Source organism: Marmota monax, unplaced genomic scaffold (assembly GCF_021218885.2).
Source record: "Marmota monax isolate L192 unplaced genomic scaffold, Marmota_monax_Labrador192_F-V1.1 WCK01_AAM20220418_F8-fsc00012, whole genome shotgun sequence".
NCBI lineage: Eukaryota > Metazoa > Chordata > Mammalia > Rodentia > Sciuridae > Marmota > Marmota monax.
This window is the reverse complement of record NW_026695227.1, coordinates 9,710,455-9,730,787: the sequence shown is the minus strand read 5'-3', so window position 1 is coordinate 9,730,787 and position 20,333 is coordinate 9,710,455. Positions and strand designations below refer to the sequence as shown.

At 36.5% G+C, this 20,333-nt stretch overlaps 1 protein-coding gene across 1 annotated transcript; it reads left to right on the top strand.

The window, feature by feature from the left end:
• The first annotated feature begins 1,268 nt into the window (after positions 1-1,268).
• On the top strand, positions 1,269-19,992 carry LOC124087140 (sulfotransferase 6B1-like). The gene is made up of 6 exons (XM_046435864.2): positions 1,269-1,510; positions 4,074-4,258; positions 7,386-7,512; positions 13,240-13,331; positions 13,492-13,678; positions 18,429-19,992. The coding sequence occupies exons 1-6, from the start codon at positions 1,366-1,368 to the stop codon at positions 18,545-18,547; spliced, it is 855 nt and encodes a 284-aa protein (XP_046291820.1). The 5' UTR covers positions 1,269-1,365; the 3' UTR covers positions 18,548-19,992.
• Positions 19,993-20,333: the final 341 nt, after the last annotated feature.

The following is a 20,333-nucleotide window of genomic DNA, read 5'->3' as shown; positions in this document are numbered from 1 at the left end:
GACCTTTATTTTATTTATTTATATGTGGTGCTGAGAATCAAACCCAGTGCCTCACACATACCAGGCAAGTGAGTTACTGCTGAGCCCCAGCCCCAGACCTGTTTAGGTTTTTTTAAACTAGTCTCTGTAATATTTTGTAGTTTTCAGTGTCTTGCACATCTATTATTGGACTTGTTTCTAAGAGAATTGATTTTTTCCTTATTGCAAATAGTATTATTTTAAATTGTTTTTTGTTAAAATATCAGAATACAGTCCATTTTCATGTGGTGACCTAACAATCCAGCAGCCATGCTCAATTCATATATTTATTCTTACCGTCTGTAGATTCTTTGGGATTTTCTATGTATGTGATCCTTCTAAATTTCATTTCTGTTATTGTCATAGATATTTTTCTTCTTTTGTTATTTCTCCACAGTAGACCTATTTTGTTTTGTTTTATTTTTTGGTGCTCAACTAACATGGTTTTTTTTGTTTGTTTGTTTGTTATTGTTGTTGGTGTATATTTCTTTCAATGGTTAGACAAGCATAAATCCAACTGTGGATTTCGATATTACTGACAAAAACTAGGAATGAGTCAGACAAGAGTTTATTTACTTCAACTTATAACTTCCTGTTTTCATAAAACCTCAAGATATCTCTTTTCTGGCATGGATGGCCTTATTCCAATATTGACTCCTTTATAACTCTGTTTTGTCCAAAGTCACAGCTATATCTTTTAATTCCTATAAAAATTTATATTTCTCTTTTCTCAGTTTATTTCTCTTTTCTTAAAATGCCATATGAGAGCTGGGGGCCTGTCTCAGTGGTAGAGTGAATGTGTACCATGTACAAGTCTCTAGGTTCAATTCCTAGCATTTTCAAATTAAAAAAAAAAAAACAAAAACAATAGTAACTACTTCCTCTACTGTGTTAATAAGTAGAAAGCTAAATCTAGTTTTTTATAATCATTTGTATGTGACATAATCCATTATAGCCACTAAAAGCCTTTTCCTGTTCAGGCCAAAGGATTTGATTGAGTACAGTATCTTACTAGAATGATTGCATTCTGATAGCTTGGTAGCTTTGTACGCAAACTATCCTGAGTCAAGTAGGAGGAAACATTTTGTAACATGTGTTATCAGAAAAATTCAGATAACAAAATTTTTACAACAGACTTTAACTCTGTTATGGTTTAAAAATTAGTCTTGAGAAGAATTGTAAAAGGTATATATATATATGTGTGTGTGTGTGTGTGTTTGGAATGTCAACTTAGTAATTCTAAGATTACATTCCCACTCAGCTAGGAATAAGATCACGGACCACATTTTTCTGTGTCTTGTGTCGAGTCAGTGTTTAGTAAATAATTTTTGATAGATTTGATGAAAGATGTTATCCCCGGGTCAATTGAGTGTTCTTCATAAATTCAAGGGGATCCTCTTTTCCACTGCATCTTCAAGAGAACTTCTTGATTCCTTGGATTCTTTTGATGCAAGAGAAGATGATGTGTTTCTGGTTTCCTACCCCAAATCTGGTGAGTTTATTTCAATGCATTTTTAATGTAGGAATGCAATAATAAATAAAATAATCATTTTTGCTCAGCATTTATTTTTTGGAATTTTTCCACTGCTTATTTTAATGAAAAAAATTTGACATAAGAGATTTTTTAAATGTGCTATGCAAAAGATTCAGTTGGAAAAAGTAAAGCTTTACAAATGCTTGTTTCTATTTTATTCATGAGGACATATGCTGAAATTTATAGTAAGCATAAGATCTATAACATTATAAAGTTCTGATCATAATTTGACCCAGGCATAGCAATAATTAAATAATACTTGTTCAATTTACACTTAATGATTGCTTTATAAATAATTGTTTTTCTTCTAAACTAGTAAGAGCCATCAATATTTGTAACATTAAAAAGATTTCACTTCAAAGTTTATTCCCACATGGAGTTGTAGATCCCTGAAGGGATGGTTATTATGAATAATATCATTCTGTAAATTCTAAAAATGAGTTATATTATTTTTGCTTTGACAGCTGGCAAAGGTATATAACATCCCACTGCCTGTTGCTATTTCCAGACTAGTGACCATATAGAGATGGCATATACCTGGTAGCACTAGTTCAGCAACTAAAAGCTGAGCTCCCCTTGAGTTGTGAGTGCAGAAGAGTCACCATCTGAGGCCAAGAGGTCCTCTTTATGGGAAGATGTAGAGTTCACCTAAGACCAGATCTCCTAGGGTGATCATTCTGTTCTTTTTCCACATTTTTAATTGGTGCATTATAGTTGCACATACTGATGGGATTTGTTATTACATAGTCATACATGCACACAGTATAACAATATAATTTAACAGTATCATTCTCTAGCATTTCCCCACTCACTCCCCGCCTCCCGTCCTTTGGTCCCTTTACTTTACTGATCTTCCCAGTGTTATCATTTTATTTTGGAAAACATTGCTGGAAAGAAAAATTAAATGATTGACTCCAGAATATGTCAGAGTAAAGTTGGAATATAATAGGTTGCTCTGTGAATATATGCAAATTGTCTTAAGTTGATATATTAGTTTAGAAAGTAACCTATGATATTTTAAGTGTTCTTGGAACTGGACATGCACACCTATAATCCCAGTGACACTGGATGCTGAGGCAAAAGGACAAGTTCATTTTTGTAATACCTCAAAAAACAAAACAAAACAAAACAAAACAAAAAAAACTAAAGCCAAAACAGACAAACAAAGATTTGGGAATATAGCTCAGTGGATGAGCACCATTGGGTTCAATCCCCAGTACCTCACCAAACAAACAAGATGGTCCTAAATGTTCTCACAGTAAGTGGCTAACTTACACCATAAGCAAACATATATTGACTTCCACTAGACATAGTGGAGCCTACATGGTGACATCCCCTGCCATCTAAGGCATCAGCTGCCAGAAGGTCCCTCTGGTAGCACAGAGTCATTTATATCCCCTCTCTTTTCATCAAAACAAATCAATATGTTTTGTTAAAATAATCCAAATATCCTTACAATTTAAGTCACATTTGTATGAATACTATAATCATAAATATTTAAGACTTATTACAAATTGAAATAGTCAATATTAAAACAATGCAAATGAAGGTCCTATTTAAACTCTGTTCAACTGTAACCTTGTAAATACTGTATCTCATGGAAATTAAAATGAGATAAATGAAGTTGAGGCTCGACTTAAACTCTTTATGGACATTGCTTTCAAGTTAGCAAACCCCACCCCACTGCAGATTTCTATTTCTCTGCTCCAATTTACTGTTGTCTGTAGAGTGCACCCACCATTTGCTTTATGTCAATGTCCAGTTGTTTTCTTGGGCTGGACAGCTTGGTAGGAGAGCACTTGGCTAGCATATGCAAGGCCCTGGGTTCAATTCTCAGCACCAGGAAAAAATAAAACAACAGCAGCAACAACAACAATAAAACAGCTAATGTTGTATTCTTTCTGGATTCCATGATAGCTTGTATCGCTATGATATTTGAATACAGTATACATTAATTGTTCAAATGCTTTGTTGTTTACACAAATATTGTGTGATCTGTACATAAAATGAAGGTTCGTGGCTACCTGCAAGGAGGAAATGGAGAGGTAAACATGAACATGAGCAATGGCAACTATGCTGTGGTTGTGCTCTGACAGAGGTAGGAGCTGAATACAGTGTGGGAGCCAGGAAGGGATGAGCAACTGTGCCAGCGAGTGGGGACTCAGGGGTAGTTTATAGAGGATGAAGCTGCATGAGCTCACAGGATGAGTGGGAATCATGTATGGAAAGATGTGCATGACTTTGTGAATTGAAAGTTTCAGGAGTGATTGGTAACAGAAGTGCATTTTAGCCAAGGAAGCAAGAAGTACAGTCTTCAAACCCTTTCACTCTTTAAAATGTGAATCTACTTGTGAAATGAATTAGCATCTTCAGTGTTTCAACAGGTTTTATGGGTGTGTAATGTGACTATTATAATAAAATTAATGCTTTCATTGCTTTTATCACATCCTAATTTTCTTTATTCATTTTATCAAGAGTGATATTTAATTAAAATTGGATTTCATTTTATCTCTGTGTAAAGGCACTCACTGGGTTGCAGAAGTCATTGAGAACATTCCCAATGCAAAAATAACTATAACATCTCCTATTGAATTGGGAGACATTTCTAAATTTGACGAGCTAAAAACGTATTCTAAGAGAAGAGTCATTCCTACCCATTTGAGCTATGACATGCTGCCGGTGGATATTAAACAAAAGCAATGCAAGGTAAGTTCTGTGGTTAGTGGCTGAGGCTTGGGAATCTCACAAAGCTGGGTTTGGATTCCTACTTTGTCATATGGCCCAGAAGTGGCACAGTCAATATTGCTTATATTTTAATTATTTTATCTATTATTTTTGCAAAGTGTTATATAGGAAAGGAAAAATGCCTAATGTAATATGACATTAGGATTGAAATTTTTCAAGAGATGTATGTGTAAGGAACATTTTAAAAGTCTATTTTGATCAGAAAAAAGAAGAATGTTTGAAAAGCAAAGACAAGACACATGTGACAGCTATAACACATTTCCAGAAACGAAAGCTTTTCAAACAATTTCAGTCATATTCTAAACATAAAAACAAAAGCAGCCTACCAGTCAAATGTGTATGCATTAGAGCAGGTCTTCCACAACTGTAATTCCATGACCACAATACCTCTGTGCACAAATTAAAGGAAGCACAGTCAACCAGGGGCAAATATCATAAAGCTTTGCCTTGACTGACCCTCCCTCCCCAATCTGTCAGAGCAGGAGAAAGTGAATTAACTTGATTACATTTCACTCAACCAGACCTTCCAAAGAGACTCTTGCTAAGACAAAGGGAGAGAAAGGGAGAAAGACAATGCTTTTCAAATATTCTTCTTTCTCCTGATGAAACAGACTGAAAATAGAAAGAGTGAGACAGAAAGAAAAGCAAAGATAGAGACAGAGAGGAGGGAAAGGAGAGAGACAGAGAGATTCGAAGAGAAAAGGATTCAGATTAAACTCACTAACTTTAACTCAGGGTGATGTGGTAACAAATGGCTACCAGATAGGAAGCTATATGTTTTGTGTACATCACAATAAGGACAAGTGAAGGTCACAGACCCTTCATAAGCAAGGACACTGAAGCTCAGATAGCTTTGGGCACTATATATATACACATTAGTTATAGTTGGACTCAATATCTTTATTTATGTATTTTTATGTGGTGCTGAGGATCGAACCCAGGGCCTTGACTGTGCTAGGTGAGCACTCTACCCGCTGAGCCAGCACCCCAGCCCAACTTTGGGTGCTTCTTAACCACCACACTAAAGCCTTGAGGTGCAGCCCTTTCAGTGTGACCCTTATTGGGAGCTGAGCCTCCTCTTCCCTGACCTCATGAGAGGTTTCCCACAACTGTGGGAACTGAGGTTCAGCTCCTGAGGGCTTGGAGTTGGAGAAGCCTCCTTGCCCCAGCAGGGTCCTGGGACAGTAAATTCCTCCCTCACATATTCCCCCTGCTAGAGCTCAATCCTAGTTGCCTTCTCTATTTTCTCCTTAATCCTCATTTTTCCCTTTTTATGTTTCTAAACTCTTTGGCATAAAAGTTATGCTTTCTAGCTCATTTTATGTTGTTTTGTTTCATATTTGATTCCCCTCCAGAGTACTATTCTGCCTTCCCTTTATCCCCCCTAACCTCCTCCAGTAATTCTAATGTCTCTAGACTACATTCTCTGACAAAATATGTACTAATTAATGGGTTGCATTGTCTTTCCCAGTAGATAATGCAGACATATAACTTTGGGCGTTCTCCAGAAACCCTAAAAACTTTTGTTTTTACTAAAATGAATATGTCCAACTGAATGACTGGGGCTTAAATTCTGACACTTTATCCCTTTTTTGTTAAGGCAGTGGGTTTTTATAACTGTTCTGTGAGCCTTAGGGTTCTATGAATCTGCTCAGGAGAAGTCAGACAGGCCTAATGTGTTAGGTTACTCTGAAAGCATTTCTTGGGATGTAGAGAGAATACTGGGTGGGGTGGGGGTAAAGGTGACTCTTCATTCCTGTACACAGCAACCTTTATACATCCCCTCAATTAAAGAAGAACAGACACTGTTCATGTGGACCCACAATACCTGGACTATGAACAGGATAGTTACATTGAACAGGATAGTTACGTATGCATAATGACTCAGCTAACTCTTTTAATCTGAGCAAAATGTGTCTACCCTGATTGTCATTTTAAAAGTAAGTGGAACATCTTGTACCCTCAACTCATCATGCAATATTGACTATGATTGAAAATGCTCCTAGTAAATCCAGCTTCCTATCCTGGTGTCCTGAGGCCTCTTATATAGTCTTATGGACTCTACACACCCTGCTATAACTCTTACAACATTGTATTGTCAAGTGTATTTAATTATAGACTTCCCGCTCCTGACTGTAAGTTTTGAGAGAGCTAGAATCCATTTCTGTCTTGTTTATTGTTATATTCTTTGGATTTCTTTCTTTCTTCTTCTTCTTCTTTTTTTCTTTTTCTTTTTGGTTCTGGAGATTTAACCCAGAGGTGCTTTACCACTGAGCTACATCCCCAGCCCTGTTTGTTTTTTATTTTGAGACAGAGTCTCAATAAGTTGCTTAGGGTCTTACTAAATTGCTGAGGCTGACCTTGAAGTTGCAATCCTACCTTAGCCTCCCAAGCCTCTGGGATTATACAGGCATATGCCACCATACCTGGCTCATTATATTCTTTGGACTGAGGAAATCTCACATTACTTGGTACACAGTAGGTACTAAATAAATATTTATTGAATTGAATTAAACTGCATTTGCAGTGTTCATGGAAATTGGGAGGCTCCCTCAAGATTCCCTACTCGTGGGGGGATTAAATGGTAGAAAAAAGAAATTCTAAAACAGTATTTTTTTCTTTCAATAATAACAGACAATTTGTAAGAAATCTTAGGATCAGGAAATCAGTTTTATATTATGTGGATAACTAAAAGGTAATTTTGTCTCACAAATGAATAAGTTTATATTTTCCCATGTCTTCCCCCAAAAGATAGGACCAAATTTAGCACATAAATGTAAAAAGTGTGGTTGGTAGACTGGCAGTATCAACATCAGCTGGGAGCTTGTTAAAAGTACAATATACCAGGCCTCCTCCTTGACCTCCTCAATCAAAATCTGCATTTTAACAAGATCCTCTAATGACTCCTCTGCACATTAAGTTTTGAGAGATATTAGCCTAAGACAGTGTTTAATCATTAGCAAAAGCTATCCCCCTCCAAAAAACAAATAATAATAATCAGGATTTGCACAGGTAAGTTTAGCTGCTGTTTTCTTTCAGCAAATAGTTTGTACTGGGTTATTTAAGAATAAATTGGTTTTTTAAACAGGTTATCTACATCATTAGAAATCCAAAAGATACAGCTGTCTCACTCTTCCACTACTACAGAGATAACCCCAATCTCCCTTACATTGAAACATGGGCTGCATTTTTGGAGCTGTTCCTCAGAGGAGATGGTAAATATAACAATGATTTTAATATTCATAACATACAGTGAACTTTCTCACTGAAAATGAAAGCATTTTTCCAAGAGTTTAAATGGATCCTAACTGCCTATTTTCAGAACTATGCTGAAAAGATAATTCTTTCATTTCTTCTAAACAAATTCTTACTTACTTTACTTCTCTAAAGTCTCTCTTATCTCCTAAGGGAGTAATGTATTGGTGATTATTTACTGAGCTGATTTGAATGTTTTCTAAACAGATTAATGCTATATAAGCAACATCCCCAACCCACCCCATATACCAGTAGTCTTTCTTTTTTTTTTTTTTTTTTGGTGAAATAATTATGAAGATAGGAAGCCTGAAATACCTTATATATACCTGCCTAGGGGGGAAGAAACATGAAATAACAAAAAGTATGCTCATAATTTCCCCAAATAAACCAATAAACAAATTGTGAGAGAACTGATTTCATGAAAACTAACAGCCATTTATCTTGAAAAACACCACCATGAAACATGATTGAGCTGCACGGTGCACATTGGTTCTGCCATCACAAGACCTTTGAATTTATTCCTCTCCCCTGGACTTAGTGGTGTCTGAAGCACTTAAAAAACAAACAAACGAACAACTATTCTGAATTCCCAAACACATGTCAAGCCAAAATAATAGACCAAGGCACTGTAGACTTTAAGAGACGTGAGTTAGAGCCCTCTCTCTTCCTGGAGGTAGGGTAGGTCTTCTTTAATGGCTAATTTCGCTAGCAGATTGTTCAGCCTTTAGTTTCAGAGAGGGCTAGGTAATTGTAGCCTTAATCCCTGGCTCCACATAGTACTTTTTTTCTTTGTTTCACTCCATACCGTATGGAAGAATATGTTCTGCTCACAGTATTTCCTCTTTCTGATCTGCTTTCCTGCTTAGCTAATGGCACACATTTAATGGAATCATGTTGCAGGAATGACAGGTACTTATCTGGTCCAAATACCCACCTGATTTTGAATCACCCTTATGACATCCACAAGAATTGTATAAGTTAAGCTTAAACATCTTAACCCTGGCAACAGGTTCATCAACCCCCTAACACTCTGCCATTTCCTCTTGGCACTTCTCAGATGTTTTCGGTTTTTTTTTTCTTTTCTTACCATTTACTGTGTGCTTACCATGTGATACACTTAGGTAAGTGCTATGCAAACATTCTCTCATTTCATCCACACCAGACACCCTACGAGGTAGCTGTTATTATCCTCATTTTAAACTGAAGAGAAAGCAAACCTTGAGAAGCCAAGCAATTTGTTCACAGATGCATAACTAATAAGGAACAAAGCCCGGGTTAATTTCAGGCATTTTCTCCAAAATCTTTACCCTTAACCATTGTGTCATTTGTTCAGGAGAGAAAAAAACTACCCCTGATCATAAATTCCTCTTGTACATGATAGCCTTCTAAATATTTGAAGATAGTTGGCATGCCTAACTTCACCTCAATTCCATTTTTGGAATAAGCAGAGTTTAAACACATGATTTTTTTTTTCCCAGAACAGACTTGGAGTCTGCTTTTCCTCGAGACAAAAAATGCTGTTTTTGTCTGCCATTATCACACACTGGGGTTCCCAATCCTTTCCACTGCATCAGCTCTAATTTGGCCACTCTACTATTATGCAGTTTCCAGAAAGCAAGTGTACTTTAGGTGTGATCTGGTGAGGACAGGGTGGAGCAGGTCTAACACTATTCCTATTCTAGAAGTTATTTTTCTATCCATGTAACCACAAACATCCCAGCCCAGGCCAGAGTACAGTGAGGCTATCTGGCCCTAGTGGAGCCCCTGGAGTATCCAGGAGGAACAGAGTATAGTTGGAAAAGTATTCCAGATGATTCTCTGGTACCTTCTTGAGTGAATGAACAGATTTTTAGTTGTAAAGGGATTTTATCTGTAAACATTATACAACTGGGTGATTCAGCCTAGGCAAACCCTCTCACCAACAGAAGCATAGAAGTTGTTTTTTAAAAAATCTATTGGGTTGAGTACAAGTAACTTCTGTTTTCACTATTTGTAAGTCATGGTTGTTTGTGTTCATGTGCAGGTAGTATTACATGTATGAGACTATTTTTTTTCAGGGATGTTCTTTAGAAACTCTTTGAAGGGAAGATTATTTCTCTTACCATGGTATAGTAGGAAGAATAGGTGACAGAGGCAGAAGACCTGGCATCAAATTCTGACTATATTTCCTGTGTGGCTTTGGATTAGTAGCATAACTTTTCTGAGGTCTATACTTTAATATAAAAGAAGGCTAATCAAATGATCCATTTTGTAAGATTATTTAGAGGTTCAAATTTAAATAATGTGTGAAATGTGCTGTAGAAATCTACTCGTGCATTCTTTCAGAAGGTGTTTAAAGAGTTTCACATTGCCAGGCCTGGTGGCACATACCTGCAATCCCAGGGGCTCAGGATGCTGAGGCAGGAGGATAACAAACTCAAAGCCAGACTCAGAAACTTAGTGAGACCTTAAGCAACTTAGTGAGGCCTTGTCTCAAAATTAAAAATATAAAGGCTGGGGATGTGGTTCTGGGCTCTGATTAAGCGCTGCTGGGTTCAATCTCTGGTACCAAAAAAAAAAAAAAGATTATGATGAAGAAAGAATGAAAGTAAGTTTCACATTAAGGCAGAGCTGTTGTTGAGTAAGAATTTATCTAAAGAGGTTATTTTATAACCGAGGAGTTATGATATCCTATATCTATCCCTAAATATAGACATGGATTTTAGTTATATAATGCGATATTAAAGAGACATATTAGACATGTATCTAATCATCTAATATGCCTTTCAGATAGCATATAAATAAATTTTAGCTTTTCAAGTTAAACAATAACTAGAAATTGTGTTCTGGTAAAACCATAGCAGATTAATAATCTCAATAAAATTAATGCCTTAGCATTCAGCTCTTTTTTCTCCTCACAGCCTTCTCTCCGGTCTTATATAGATACTCTGTTTCCTAGGCCACTTCATCCCAGAGAGTTTTGTTTTTCTTCACAAATACTTCATCTTCTGAGATCTTCCTAGAAACTAGAAACTAAGACATTCATTATAACTGGAGTAGAGGCACAAGGTTTGCAGAAAGTGTGGCAGGATCCAAAAGGCTGCTGGGAAGAATGGAATGTTAATGTAGGACAAGTGGCTTGCTTAGGGAGCCTTGGGGCCCTAAGGTTGGAAACAGGAACTTGCAATGATGCAAATACTGATTTGTATGCATTTCTCCAGCAGCTCTCAGCAAAAATGCGAGAGAAGAAAGAAGTTGAAGTGTTTTGATTCAATTCTGGGTGTTTTTTTTTTTTCCTAATTGTTCTAAATAAGCAATAAGGCAACAAGGAAACTGAAGAGATAAGCAAGAAAACAGAGGAAGAGAGTGAAGACAGAAAGGGACAGAATATTCAGAGTAGGGCACGGGAGGAGCTGTCCATTTAGTCACTCGAGCAGATGGCAAGAACTGAGAGGACCCAGAGACTGTGACCTGTTAGGAAGAGCCTTCAGTGACTTTAGGAGAGAGAACAGGTTGATTTATGATTGAGATAAGGAGGGAAGGAATGATTTATTGAAATGAGTCTCAAAGAAGCATGGATTCAATAGGAAGGAGGAATTCTGGAATTTTCTAGGAGGCCAAATGGCTCACTCCCCAGACCCTAAGACACATGGGTTGAGTTAGAATAAACTTGTCTTCTCAGGGACATTTGGTGAAAGAATTTTAGATAGCAAAGGGCAGGCCCTGCAGGCAAATATTAAAGCCAGGAGGTAGTAGGATAATTCTGAAATTAAATGCAGGACATGGAGAAAAGAGTTTTCCATAAAAGAAAGATTTCAAACCTCTGTTTTGAAAGCTGAATTTTTTTAGAGCTAAGATCAATTAATGACCTGGATAATTAAACGATTCTGATTTAAAAAATTAATCCAAACTTTAAGTTTTTTAGCCTATCAAAAACGTTTTTCAGATATAGTACTAACATACTTTCCTGTGTTGGTGAAGAAGGAGCAGGCTGCCAACTTTTTTCAATTTTATCTGACTAAAGTCCTTTTGGAACATGGTGGGGTATGAATTAATTGGTCAACAATGAAACAACTGGCTTTCAAATTATGATCAAGCTATGCTGCAACATCTACTCTTAAATGTATTCTGAGGCATGTTGCAATACATTTCCTATGAAAAACCATAATGAGCAAAGTCAGTTACACCTAATGGTGAGTAAAACTCTGGGTCTGTCTTTGCCCAGCCTCCTAGCTGCTGGAGCTCAGCTTCCCTGTCCTGTAGTCTAAAGGAGTCCCTGGACATCAACAACTCTAGGCATGATGTCACCTGGAGGATGTGGGTGTGGGAACTGGCAGGGCAGGTTGTGTCCATGATGTGGTCTAAGGCACCAGTGACTACAGTAGTTAACTTCCTAAATTTGCATAAGAGAAAATCAGTCTTCCTCCTACTGGTGTTTGCTTCTGGGAAAAGAATGACCCTTCTTAGAAGAGGTATCCCTTATCACTGAAGTGGTACTTTGAGTAATTTAGTAAGAGGTGTTTCGCAAGTCACTGAAACTGCTAGAGACTGCTGATAACTAAAAGGTGTGTCCAGGAAGCTCTCTGAGGAACTTACTGTAAACCCTGTGGGTCCCTGGGGTAGCAGGCTGACTCTTTGATGACATCACAGTAGTCCTGGAAATTCTTGTTTTAAAAATACACATGGTTATTTTCTGCTCTTTGTTTCCTCAAAAGCTGAAGCCATGAAAAATTGCACTTAGTTTGGAGTTAATTATACTTCAATTTATTCAAAGCTTTAATGTTCAAAACGTCTAGCAAATGTCTGGCAGACACTAATGGCTTAATAAATGTTTATTCAATGAATCAAAAGTCAGCAGATCTTCAGGAAAGCAGTAGAGCAGCTCTTTTATACTTATGGTATTAGCCAGAATTTGAATATTGATTGGTAAGGTTACATGGAACAATGTATATGCAGTATTTTAAATTACTATGATTTATGCATTATGCTTCAAACTAGTTGACTTCATGAAATGAAATAAATAAATTTTATTTTTAATCACCATTGTCAAAGAGGTTATTATGCATCTTAATATTTTGCGTTTAAACCCTTGGAGTTTTTTTTCCAAGGCTGTTAGTTAATAACAACAACAAAGAGATCATATCAACTAAAGATAAATCTCCAAGGCTGATTTTTCAGTCTTGAACTAACATGTGAATAGAATCTTTTTTAAAGTTAATTTTATTTTTTTGTTCAAATTAATTTTAACTGATACATAAAAACATAATCATAAGAATTTTTTTAAAAGAAGTTTGTAAATATTTTTGGAAAAACCTATAATTATGAAAACATGTCACTTTGTAGGAATAAATTCTCATTGTTTCTATATTTCTCCCAAGAACCAAAATGGTGATCAAAAAACTATCTTGAGAAAATGTGTATCTGTATTTCTGCTCCTTCTTTCCCTGATGGTAAAAAAAAAAAAAAAAAAAAAAATGTTTTCTAGAAATAAGGAAAAACAGCACCAAAGATTTATTAAAAGATGTGGCCAGCATCATATCATAGCATTCTATTTGTCAAAATAATAGTGAAACCAAGTTCTTCTAAGGAAAAGTCTTACTCCAGAGTTTGATAAGTACATGCTTCACTTTGACTGCTTCCTAAGAGAAAACCCCATGAACGCAAAGACATAATTTTTAATAATACACAACAATTCACTTTTTTTCCAGTTGTGTATGGATCCTGGTTTGATCATGTTTTAAGCTGGGAAGAGCACAAAAATGATAATGTTCTAATTATATTCTATGAAGAAATGAAGAAAGTAAGTCTTCCCTAATGTTTCAGTAATCAAGATTTAAATCAAATTAAGTTAAAACAAGAAGTCAATCAATTGAATTCTGCTTTTTAGGTTTTAGGGAATGAATTTTGTGTTTTGACAAGACTTATACTTAATTTGTTTTTAAATTTTGCTTATTGCTCAGGATTTTTTTAAAAGTTTAAAGAAAATAACTACTTTCCTTGGTATGCATGTGAATGACAGTGAAATTAATAACATTGCTTGGAAAACATCCTTCAGTGAAATGAAAAATAATACAGTCAAAGAAAGCCATGATCCAAATCATACCATCTGTGCCCTCACATCTGAGAGGAACCTGGTATTTAGAAAAGGTAAGCCAGAAGGAGATGTGGTAACTCATCTGTCTTTGGAAGTACAGTTGACCCTCCATATTTGCATCTTCCTCATCAGTGAATTGAGCCTATAGCAGATGAAAATATTTGAAAAAAATTGCAACTATACTGCATGTGTGTAGACTTGTCATTATTTCCTTAACAACTGGGTATAACAACTATTTAGAGAGCACTTACATTGTACTGGGTATGTCTAGAGAGGATTTAAAGTGCAAGTAAGGATGTGCATAGATAGGTTATATGCAAACACTATGCCATTTGATATAAGGGATATCTCGTGAGGATTTGAGTATTTTGGGGATGTCCTGGAACCAATCCCCCCTGGGATAACCAAGGGACAACTGCAGTTCCATTTTTAATCTTCCATTTTACCTTTCCATTTCTTGTGTAATACATTGCACATTGTCACCCTTTGGTGAATGTTTATTAAATAAGATTGTTGAATTGTGTTATTTCCAGAATTGAGATGTCAATGCCTGTTCAGGAGTCAATTGAAAGCTAGACATAGGAGTTAAACAGATGGAAATAATAAAGCTCTTTGAAGAAAATGCCTCAGGTCTGCAGCCTAGTGCATTTGCTGACAATTTACCCTGAATTATATAAACATATGCACTTAGTTACAGCCCATCAAGGGCCATTCTTTCCATTCCCCAGGCAAGGCGCTGGGGCATAGTGGTGATCAAACACACCAGTCTTCTCTTAAGTGAAAAGAGTTCATGAATGTGGATGGTATGCTTCCCCAGATACCAATCAGGCAACTCATCCTTCAGAAGTAAGGAAGGAGTAGGGAGAGAAGCTGGGATTGTTAATCAAGGATGGTCCTCTGCCTGGAAACACAAAGAGAAGAAAATAAATCTTCTCCACTAGTTCTTCGGGTTTAAGTAAGGAGCAAGTACGGGTACATCTGGATATAGAACTATTTTGAAGTCTGTGTGATTTTTATCCAGATATAGGGGGAACCAGGTGAATATCTGATGAGATGGGAGGTGGAAGGTGGGTACGGGAACTAAGGGCCCCTTTTCCAAGAGGTTTGAGAATAGAGGGTAGGAGGAAGGGGATGTGGGGCTTGAGAGAAAGGCAGGAACAAGTAAAAGATTAGGAAGGGTTGAGAGAAGAGGTGAAAGAAAAACAGCAGAACTTAGAAAAAGATCCACATAAGGAAGGCAAAATAAGCAAAGAGGAGGGAAACCAACCAACAAACAACAAAAAAGGAGACAGACCATGGTAAAGAGGAAAGTGAGAAATGAGGAAGTTCTGATATTTAGTGGTGAACAGTGTTTGATTACTACCCTTTAAGATTCTGATTAGCAAAGTAATCAATATTCTCACATCTTATCCTACAAACATGTGAAATATTACTGTAATGGGAAAGGAATTATTCTCTGACCTGCCATGCTAGTAACCTTAGCAAATATCCTGTATGAAATCAGTTCACTCATCACTGTAGCTAACAACATTAATTCTAAAGCATTTAAATTCAGTGTTAAAAGTGTTTCCTTGTGTTGCTCTAAGCACAGAAGGTTAACAGTGGGAACATCCTCACTGATACTGTCACCAGGAGGGCCTGTTGGTAGATCTTTGTACACAAGGAATTAAACACAAGGAGGGCCCAGCAGTAGTGCACTTGGCTCCTGCCACTGGGTAGATGAGGTGGGAGTTGAGGATCTATCCTTCAGAAATGCTCACTGCAGGTAAACTGCTCAAGTCACTGACTTAGACTCCTTGGCACACAGAGAAAGTCTTCACTTTACAGAGGAGAATTTGTCCCTGCAGTTGTCTTTACTTTGATATCCCAAATTAGAGTGATGTTCTAGGAAATGACAAGGTAGTGATCCCAGTGTCCCAAGTCCAATGACCTGCACATACTCAAAGTTCCAGGAGAATTATGGAAGTGTGGAAAGATGTATGGCCAGGAGGCAGGCTGCAGTATTGCCCATGACAATGAAAATCTAGAAAGCACTGAAACGGACACTAATCAGAAATTTAGTTACATGCATATAGGAATTTACTATGGCATATGAAAATTACAGAAAATTATGCAGGCAAAAGTAGGATTTATTGAGTGCTTACTATGTGCCAACCACATTACTTGGTTTATCTTTCTTGACAATAAACTTGAGGATTATATTCATATTAACCCTTGTACAGAGACATCAAGTACCTGAATAACTTTTCAAAGTCATGGAACTAAAAGACAGTAAAGTCAAGACTTGAATTCAATCAAATTTATTTGAGGTTTCTTTTCCTTAACTGAAGGTCCATCATCAGTTTTGCTTATCTTTTCAAAAAACCAACTCTTAGTTTTGTTGATTTTTTTTTTTGGTCTTCTCTATTTCATTTATTTCTGCTTTCATCTTTATTATTTTTTCCCTTGTTCTAACTTTGAGCTTGGTTTTTTCCCTTCTTTTTCTAGTTGGTTGAGGTGTAAAGTTAGGTTGTTTATTTGAGATGATTCTTTTTCAGTATAGGTGTTCGACACTATAAATTGCCCTCTTTGTTTTGTTTCTACTGTATTATCTAAGTTTTTGGTGCCGTGGTTTTGTTTTTTTGTTTCAAAACATTTTCCAATTTCCCTTTAAGTTTTTGATTGATCGTCTTGTTCTATGCAACCATAATTTTACTGTGTGTGTATGCATACTAACATGGAAGATGATCAAAGTATAACATGTGAATTAAAAGCAGGTTATCATGTCGTGATTCTTAAATACAGTTTACATGAATATCTATGCTTGCAAAGAAAAACACCTGGGAGAATGCAGGTTAGCATATACCATGTTAGCTGAGTGTATTTCCTTGATTTTTTTAAACCTTCTTTGCTCATACATATTTTCTTAACCTACATATATAATTACTATATTATTTTTAGAATTTTTTTCCTTAACAAAAGAAGTAAAGGAAGTCCAAAGAACAAATCAGAAATTAGAAACAAGACAAGCAAACAAAAGTCATATCAAATGAAGATTAAAATAGTGATTCAGAGGAGCTGACACTGAGGCCGGAAGGGAAAACCAGAAAAAGACCAAAGGATATTGATTGTTCAGTAACAATAATATTGCTCTTCCATGGGCCAGGCATACTGACCTCATGGAGCTGGCCTGTCTGACCGCCCTCCGACAGAGGTTGAGGAGAATCACTAGACCAGCTAGTGAGTGTCTCCGGGCTGAGCTAGAGGATGAGTGTCGCGACCCGGCCCGCCACCCTGCCTGGCAAAAATCACACCGAGTCGGGAGTTGAGTCAGCCGAGATGGCACAGCAACTCAGTTTATTGTGGAGGGAGAGGACTTATATAGAGAGAGGAGAAGGTGGGGGGGACAAAGGCAGGGGCCAATCAGAGAGGGCCAATCGGAGAGTCCCCCAGGTTGGGGTAGCCTAGGCACCCCAGTTACAGAAACAGAGCTCCATTACCCCAGTTACAGAAACAATACCCCATTAGGTATGTGTGCCCCGTTGCTGGGGAGTTATTCTTTGTGTTTGCAGAAGCCATATCTTGGGGCCGTTCAGGCACGTATATGGAAGCCATTTCTCAAGCTCTACTGTCATGTACATGGAGAATCACAAAACCAGAATCACAAGACGGGATTTCTTTTTCCCCAGCGATTGCACTTCCATGGTCAGCAGAGGTCCCAACACTGGCCTTGTGTCCAAGTTGGTGTGCCTTAGAGGCAGTGTCATCAGTGTCATTTCCTGATTGAGATCTTCCTTCTGGTACTATTCTCCTTTCCATCTCCTATCCTTACCCTACTGGCAATAGAAGAATTTCTCTCTGCTTCTTCTTGAACTCAATTTTTGGGGCAATAATTCATAACATCAGAAATTCCTAGGTTGTTTTATGTTGCTTTGCTGTAGGTGTAGGTGACATTATTTGGCATTCGATTAAGCTGCAGGTTGTTTATTGAACACCCACTCACTAGAAACTGCTCAGCATTGAATCAGGAACTATAGGATTACACACAAATGATACATCACAGTCCCTAACCTAAGCTAATGGGAAAGAAAACATAATAGAGAATGGTATTAAGCAATTAGAAATGTTGGGATAAAATGATATTTCATTGGCTTCAATACCTGGAGACCCCAGAGGTGAAGCTTGAGGCCAGAAAACCATTGTGTGCAAGATTCAGGTTTGGGTTGTGTCACAGGGGGCATAAGAGAGGTGAGAAAGGCAGTTTTGAGGGGACCCTCTTGTGGCCAAGCTGAGAAGGTAATTTGTATGATCAGGAGAGGCTCAGGGACATTGTGAGGTATATTCCTTATCTCCAGATATCTTATATTGGAACTCGATGTTTATGTTTCTAATTATCCATTATTCACTTTGTAAAATAGGTTTTCTTATAATGAGACAAATTACCCACCCACCCACACATCTTCTGCTACTAGGTGCCCAGGTAGGGAAATAAGTTAAATGTTCTTATGCCCACATTGTCTGATTTAGTTTTATTACATTTAGATTAGAAACTTATTTGCCTGCTAGAGTAAAACCTTATGATGTTTAAGTATTTTCAATCTCTCTTTCTTTTTAAGAAGTAACTTCTTAAACTGTACAAATCAATAATGCAACCTTTGAAGAATAAATTAGAAACAACAGATAAGCAAAAGAAAAATAATCCCACATAATCTTATCACCAAGGAATACCAAATCTTCACATTTTATTATAAAGCTAACAGATTTCTTTTGTGAATACTATACATTTAAATTGGTTCTTGTCTGATACATTTCCAATTTTTGCAGGAGTGGTGGGTGATTGGATAAACTACTTTACTTCAAAGCAGAAGAGAGTATTTGATGAACTATTCACAGAGAAAATGAAACACAGTGAACTGGCAAGATGCTTGAAGGAGTACTCTTAGTACAAATGGGAAATGAAACCAATTTCCATTTTATGCAGTGCTGAGCTTGGGGAATGTGTAAATATTTTTCACCAATGTAGAAAGCCAATATTTCTTTCAGTGAGAAACATATACTTCATGAATGTGTCAAAAGTGCCCTGTGTGAGAGACTGTTATTATATTCGGTGATAGCAGGGAATTATTAGTAAAAGGAAGTATAACATTTTTGAATGGCTGAATTATATACCTATTTCCAGGATATTCAGTAAGGCAAGGAATTGCTTCTATTCAGAGAGAGCATATTACTGTGGTGTTCTACAAGCTGCAGTAATGTACAACAAAAGAGGCTAGGGATTATCTAAAATAACAGATGTCTGAGAAGAATTTATTTTCTGCCTATTTGGACAATCATGACCAACACTTTTATTTCGACATTCTCTGGTGTCTGTGTAGAAATATTCTCCAATGTCATAATCATGACAAACATAATCTTACTAAGGTAGAATCTCCTAATACTTGAGCATAATCAAATGACCACATTCCAATAAATTGGGAAAAATAAAGAATGAAGAGATAACACTTTCACATTAATACTGGCTTAGTATTTTAGTATTTTCTTTATCTTGATTCAGTTAGTTTACAAAATTTCTTATTTTCCAGTTTTTAAAAGTGTAATTTTCCTTGAATGTTTAGGATTCTTTGTAGTATTTTGAATATGTATGCTTTCATTCTGAATCATTTTTAACATTAATTCAATCTGTATAATTCTCTCTATCCTATAACGAGTATTATTCTATAGGTTTAGTCCAGAGGACATTATAATGGAATTTCAGTGAACTTATTTTAAGATTATTTATCACCTACGTGACAACATATAAATTATATCGTGTTGTTTATATCTGTCAAAATATCTAACTCACAGCTTAATGGCAAATAAAAGTGTATATTGTGTATGACATTGAGCTTTGAACTCAAAGGAATGAGTTGACTTAATTTAACCATCATTTGATTCTGTATCTTAGTGTATTGTAAACCTACATAAATCATCAGTCACAAATCTGTTGGAGTCTTTTGTGTCAAGTTTATTTTGTAAGAAATTAAATCTTCATAAACCTTCTATATACACATTTGTTACAAATAAAATGTATTTTCTTTTTACTCCATGCATGCAATTTTTTTCCTCCAAAATTAGCATTCCTAGAGATTTACTGAGATACTTCCCTTCTTCAACTGAATGAGGTTAGAGAATGACAGGAGCAATCAGGGGTCATCTTTCTTCGTTAGCTTCATCTTCATGGTGGAGCTGAAATCCCTCCTGATATTGATGGCCAGGGAATGACAAAGCCATAAGACACCCACAGAGATCTAATGAGGCTGGAAATTCAAGAAAATAATGACTGTAGGGTTGGAGGAACCAAATCCTGTGAGACAATATCCCTTCTCATTTCATGAAAATGATTGTTGAAGTCAAGAGAACTGAAGAAAGACTGTATTTGATTGTATTTTAGACCTATAAGGTAAATTTAGAATCCAGTTTTGATAAGAAATTTCCTAAGATTGGTATTTAAAGGTGTAGCCACAAATCTTAATTCCTAGTTCATTTATCAATTAAAAATATTTCTGAGTATCATCTATGTGCCAGGGTTCATGGTGGACCATAGGGACACATGATGGAGTGGAAAGAATCTCTGCTTTCAAAATGCTTACTTGCTACAGGGGAAAGTTATAGAATAATAATTAATATTTTTAGAAAAGCAAGCATATGAGATGTGCCAGGTCCCACTATATACTATAAAAATAAAATAAG